Source organism: Cibotium barometz, chromosome 11 (genome assembly GCF_041138505.1).
Source record: "Cibotium barometz isolate CiBa-2024 chromosome 11, ASM4113850v1, whole genome shotgun sequence".
Lineage (NCBI taxonomy): Eukaryota > Viridiplantae > Streptophyta > Polypodiopsida > Cyatheales > Cibotiaceae > Cibotium > Cibotium barometz.
This window is the reverse complement of record NC_141056.1, coordinates 48,271,262-48,277,859: the sequence shown is the minus strand read 5'-3', so window position 1 is coordinate 48,277,859 and position 6,598 is coordinate 48,271,262. Positions and strand designations below refer to the sequence as shown.

Sequence of the window (6,598 nt, the reverse complement as noted above, 5' to 3'; positions counted from 1 at the left end):
AAAACATAACAAGATTCCCACCATCATCAGCTACATCATCATCCATGCATTCGAATTCACAGCATGTACTTGTGCCATCAGTCTACATGATTTGTAGCTATGTCAATCAATAGATACATCCATGATTCCATGCATTCAAAATCCACACTACGAACCAGATACTTTGCCTTTTATTAAAAACAATTTGGTACTTGTGTTAATGAATAGATCAATCCATGCACATTGTGTAATTGTGCAATTTATAAAAACTAACCATGTTGAAAAAAAAGGATCAATCTTTGGGCATTGAAGGCTCTAGAGACATCATCATGATCTTGGACGTGGTAGTTGTCGTCATCGTCACCATGCATTCAAATTTGCATGCAAATTAATCATGATTTATAGCCATGCAAACAAAATCTACATCAATCCAAATCCATAGTCACTAATAATGTAAATGAATTCGAGATCAATCCATGGGCATTGCCTCTGGGACTAGTATGCTACATGCATGCAAACATACATACATGATCAGAAGACGAACCCATGAACAAAGGGTAAAAGGGGAGGTAGTAAAGAATTAAAAGATGAATTAATGAATGGAAGATGAATATAAAAAGAATAAAATGGTGAAGCTGGCTGAGGTAAGGCCCAAGGTATTGGATAAAAAACCACGTGGGAAAGGGCAGGACAGAAGCGAGCAAATTGCAAAGGGAGGGAGGGAGGGGGTACGGTGTCAGAGGAAGATGGGCATTGGGTACTGTTTTGGTGTGAACAGTGCTAACAATTGAGGAGACAAAACACAGCAGCATTCAGAAGAACCATCAACCACCCCAATACATGAATTTCTCATGACTCTGCAAATTAAAGCACACCTTCCCCCGGGAACAAGCCGGCCTCCTCCTCTCATGATGGTGGGCTTCTGCATCACTGCATATAATTAAAAAACAAAAGCATTGCCTCTAAGGAAGGGCCTGTTCACTGCACCCACACAGTCGCCCTTCAGTCCAGTGGGTCTAAGGGCCTGTTCACTGCACCCACACAGTCGCCCACCAGTGGCCTTGCTGCCACTGCCACTGGTGGGGTTTGGGTTCACGTGAGAAGGAGTTGTTTGCTCGTTGTTTGACTTTATATTGAATTATCAAGTAGCCATTGGTTAGGATCTTCAAAAGCTGTTAAAAAGATGACCGTTGGGTTGGTGGTAGATCTGACCAATCAATTTTCCTTGGGTATATCTGTCATTGGAGGGCACCCAATAGTTTGGATTTTGGTGCCCTCCAATCGTTTGCATTTTGGTGGTGTGAATTGAATAGCCTCCCCAGGCAAAGTTCCAATGCCCCCTCACCGCTTGCAACGTCGTGTTCAGAACTTCAGAATGATTTTTAAAAAAATACCCTTATTTTTTTTGGTTTTTTTCTTCTTCTTTTTTTTGCTGATAGTTGGCCAGTCGTAATTAATTTTTAAAACTCTTGTGGTATTCGTTTTTCAAACAACCACAGCAGGAAAGAGATATCAAGTAAGCCAATTATATTGTGAATAAATCTTATGAATTTAGTAGGTCAATAGTGAAGCAAGTGGCATCATATTCTCATTGATTTTAATTTGGTTGGTCATAAGTTTTCTGCAAAAGAAAAGCTTTTCAGACGATTCCAGCACAGTAAAGAGATATAAATTGTATTATTTTATTCTGTCCCAAACTAGCCAAGTAAATATAGTAAAGTTCAAGGTGACAGATCTTGCTAGTCTGATTATTGATATATATATATATATATATATATATATATATATAATAGTTTCACTGCAATCTGTAATTTTTTGGACATAAAGTTGGCCACTTGTGCATGCACAAGCAAGTTAGCAACTTGTTTTTTTTTATTGATTAAAAAAATATGTTGAAAGAAAATGCAGGTGGTGAGGGAATTTCGAGGTTTAAAAATACCTTAGAAATTGCCCAAAATTGCAAATGATGCAAACCATGACGCATGAATTGCACGTATTCTTGTGAACACTTGCAGAGGGCTCCTTACACTACATGTATCAAATTTAAATGTTTCAAATTAAATTGTCCTCCAATATAGTGCAAGCTTGGGTAGATATTATTTTGATTAATGATGTTATCTTTGTCTTCCACAACATGCCACACCACCAGCTTGTTTGAAGCATTGTATGTAGCTGCTTGGAATGATACATCAATCAATGTACATCCGATTCTAAAAGATCCCCTACAATGATTTGCAAGCAACAAATTATGGACTTTTTTTATAATATTACGAATAATGAGTTATGGAATGTTTATGGCCTTTTGGATAACTTCATTAATAAGGAATTTAATTGAGTTTCCGAGGTAATGATTCCCATATACAACAAAGTTACAAACCTACCTACCTACCTACCCCCCCCCCTCTCTCTCTCTCTCTCTCTCTCTCTCTCTCTATCTATCTATCTATCTATATATATATATATATATATACACACACACATATCACACATGTATACACACAGATATGTATATATATATATACATATACACATACATATATAGCATAGGATTACACACACATCTTTCTATTAGCTTATATAATTTGGAGCCTTTCCCAAAAATTCCTCAAAATTTCAAATTTCCACGAGCTCCTTATATAATTTAACACTTATGCATCTCATTACTGGGGCTTGAATACTGATTGCTAGTCCATGACTCAGGAGTCAGTGGTTTAACTGATCATTTGAAAACAATGATTGATACTCACAAAATAGTGTTCTGTATTGGTAACCTGCAGAAGGGTGTCAAAGTGTCCCATCACCTTATAAGTACCACAGAAATAAATATGAATTCATTAAATGGTACTTAAAACACTTGATGAAGTGAATGCGGGAGCATTCGAGATCATGCAAATCATTTATAATCTCTCTTAGTATAATACAATTAATATATAGTATGCTAAGACACCAGGTAGACATGTTCATTAAAAATTTTGACTCACCGATTTCTTTAAAGACTCGCTTTTCTTATCATGCTGCCATCCTTCCACCCTCTTTGCCCACACTAGCCTATATGTATACATATATATATATATATATATATTTACATATCTATTCTTCTTTGTCGAGAGAACCTCTGGTATTGGCAAGCCCTGGCCTATGTATTATTCTTTTAGATATCTCCTTCTTCTTCTTCTTCTTCTTCTTCTTCTTCTAATTGGTGTCAACGCCGATTATAATTTATAACTAGGAATCCTCCAATTTGATGCCAATGGCATCAGGCCCGTATATAACCTCATGCCCTCCCAGAAAACACTTAAAGCATTCAATGAATGTGCATGGTGCTGCATTGCCTGCTAATCCCCACACTAAAATGGAGACTAACGAGGACTGCTTCCCTTATCTTCAACATGATCAGTACTCGGGAGATTCTATTGCTCATACTATGCTAGCAAACTGCTCTAATCTTGCTGAGTTAGTAGAGTTGGCAGCTCAAAGCAAGCTATTTGATTATAATAATGACATGCATTATGCACATTATACTATGCTAGCGAACTGCTCTAATCTTGCTGAGTTAGTAGAGTTGGCAGCTCAAAGCAAGCTAATTGATTACAATAATGACATGCATTATGCACACTTGATTCAGGTTGGTTGGCAGCCTGTCGAAGATGAGCCATTGATCAATATTGATGCTGCTATTACTCCATCTCCAAGTTTGCCTCACAGCTCAGGATATGCAGCTACTCATCATCAGTTAATTAATCACGATCAGGGTGAGTTTCGTTGGAGCTCAGACCAAATCAACTTCCATGATCAACATCTGCAAGCAGCTGGGGAAGTTAATACAAGGGCAAAAACTGCTGTGATTAGTGATGGAGGTGTACTCTATAACCAATGTAAGGGCCCCCCATCGCCCTCACAAATGGGAATTACTTACAAACCTTCAGCTTTGCATAGTTTTGAGCAAAATTCAGGAGAAGAGAACAGCAGCAATGATGCTTATAATAAAGCTCTAATTAATAATGAGTGTTTAACAACAGAAATCAGTAGCACTCACTGTGCCCCTTCACTACAAAAAGGTACTAATGATGTTGAAGCAATGGTGGGTTCTTTAATGCCACTAATTTCCAAAAATGCCGATTCGAAGAGAGTGGAAGATGGGTTAATTCTGCAGTCGAGCACACTGCCTAATTCTGCGATTAGCACAAAATCATGGCTGATTAGGGAAGGCATTGAGAAGGAGGTGAAGGGGTTAAGCGAGGGTGAGGGTGCGGATGAGGTTAAGCAAGAAATTAAGAGTTGCAGTAGTACAATTAAGCCACCAACTGTGGGGAAGAAGCGTGCGAGAGAAGCTAGCTGCAGGGTGGCCGCTTCAATGGCCGAAATATCGGCTCCGCCGGGGGATGTCATTCATGTCCGGGCAAGAAGAGGCCAGGCAACGGACAGCCATAGCCTGGCCGAAAGGGTAAGTAACTCATTAACTAAGCTCATGCAATTATAGGGTAATCTTCAACCCTCACGAGCTACCGCAAGTAGAGTAATTACGCCAATAATTACAATATGCATTTTATATCTACGGCATATCATGTGTTAAACCATCAGCCTATCTCTCTAATTAACACTAATTATATTGCTGCTTATTGAACCTTGTAGGTGAGACGAGAGAGAATAAGCCAACGTATGAAGCTCCTTCAAGACCTTGTTCCGAGCTGTAGTAAGGTAAATAATTACTGCAATGAACCTAGGCTTGAGTACTTGGAAACTTGATTGATCATATATCACTTTTCTTTCATGGGGTTAAGGTCTTCAAGAAGACACGAAATGCACCTTAAAATTACGGGTTAACGTTAGAAATGATATTTGATAATTTGTGGTATGTAATTGGCACAAGAGATTCACGAGAGGAGTCATGAATTCTGCCTTACAAAAACAGTGGATGAAACTGCTTGATGAATCCCACCTTTCATTAACTAGATTATTGATTGTGTTATGTCACCAGTACAATAGAGCAATAATTAAATCATTTGTAATAGCCAAGGCGATACTGTACCTTGAAGGATAGTCGATTAAATTTAAATGCATAGTTATAGTTCATGAATTAATGCATGTTATAGATGCTGGGCAAAGCTGCAATGCTGGAAGAGATTATCAATTACGTGAAATCACTTCAACAACAAGTGGAATTCTTGTCCATGAGACTCGCAGCTTCAAGCCCAACAATCGTTTCAGGGGCGCAGAAGCTAGAGTCTAAACAGGTAGTTATAAAAACCTAATCTAGTCTTTATTAAGCTAACAATGTTAGATAATTTTCTTGCTAATAAGTGCCTCAGTCTTATCTGCAAGCCATTTATTTGAGCTCTCTAACTTGTAAGCTAGCTCATGGGCATTCTATCAAGCCATTTTCTCATTAAATTTCATGATAAGGCATGGCTAGTAAGATTATACCAATTTAATTTTGATTTTTTGGTTGGTTGGCTACAGAGGAGGATTCGTTTCTTTGAGCCGGACTTTAGCTTTGACAACAATGGGAGTCCTTTCCTTTCACAGTCTGATCCCCATCCAATCTACGCAGTACACTCACCCCCAACTGTATTTTCACTTCCATGACGTATGATTATATGGCGTCCCCTGCAGGCAATCAGAATATGGCCTTTTTGAACCCAACATGGAGTTGCATGTATTCACTCTAACGTGTGCATATATTCATGACAATGTTATGTTGTAGAGAGAGAGAAAAACAAGTGTTTGAACATTAAATGTTTTCTATTTCAATCTTTCTTCTTGCTCTTCCATTCCATACTAGTGCATAAGATTCAGCACTCACTATGAATATGATGATTCACTTTCCTTTGTAATCTAGTAGCTGTGGAGGGCACAAAGAGGGCTTGGGGTTCTTTCGCTTCAACTTGCTTGACCTCATCTAGATGTTAGTCCCTTTGAGCTTCATATGCATGGCCTGCAACAATCTTGGCTATTTTGAGTGCTTGATATTGTAGCTAGAGGCCACCAATGTCCATCATCCGATTTCTCGTCCTCTTCACTTGCTTTATGTTGATAATCTAGATCCTCCTGTTCTTCTTCCCCTTCATCCTACATACATGCCATCAATAAGCGTAAGGTAAGCAAGAGCATTAAAATACAATTAGACGTAGAAAAGAGAATGGTTTAGGCTCACTTACCTCATCTGCTTGAGTCCCAAAAATGGACTCATTCAAGCGTACACCTCACGTATGCATCCACGCCCACAATCGTGGGGACGGGGGGCTCTATACCCATAGTCATACTCCTCCTTTGTTGGGTCACGCCAAACAACCTCCCTCTACAAAAAATAATTAAGAAAATATACAATTATTTCAAGAAACAATATAGTACAAAATGAAATGAAAGAAGAGAAGAAATGATTACTTATGAAATGAGCAAGAAAGGAGGTTTTCCCGCTAGAGCCAAAGTGCGAAGCCCCTCGCTTCCATAGTCAGGAAGCACTCGCCCGCCACTTGTTGTTGAAAAGCACCTGGGTGCGAAGCTGCGTGTCTGCCTCCACTCCTCATCTGTACACATGCTAGGCTTCTCCAAATTATTCTTTGCTGCTCGCTTGATATTTGCTCTCCTATTAGAGAGCAAAAGCTTGATGCGCCTCTTT

General features: G+C 38.9%; 1 protein-coding gene across 1 annotated transcript; it reads left to right on the top strand.

Moving 5' to 3' along the window:
- The first annotated feature begins 3,111 nt into the window (after positions 1–3,111).
- On the top strand, positions 3,112–5,730 carry LOC147634264 (uncharacterized). Its single transcript, XM_086804565.1, has 4 exons — positions 3,112–4,423; positions 4,612–4,677; positions 5,073–5,213; positions 5,440–5,730. Exons 1-4 carry the CDS (start codon positions 3,224–3,226, stop codon positions 5,563–5,565), a joined length of 1,533 nt encoding a protein of 510 aa, XP_086660691.1. The 5' UTR covers positions 3,112–3,223; the 3' UTR covers positions 5,566–5,730.
- The last annotated feature ends 868 nt before the right edge of the window (positions 5,731–6,598 follow it).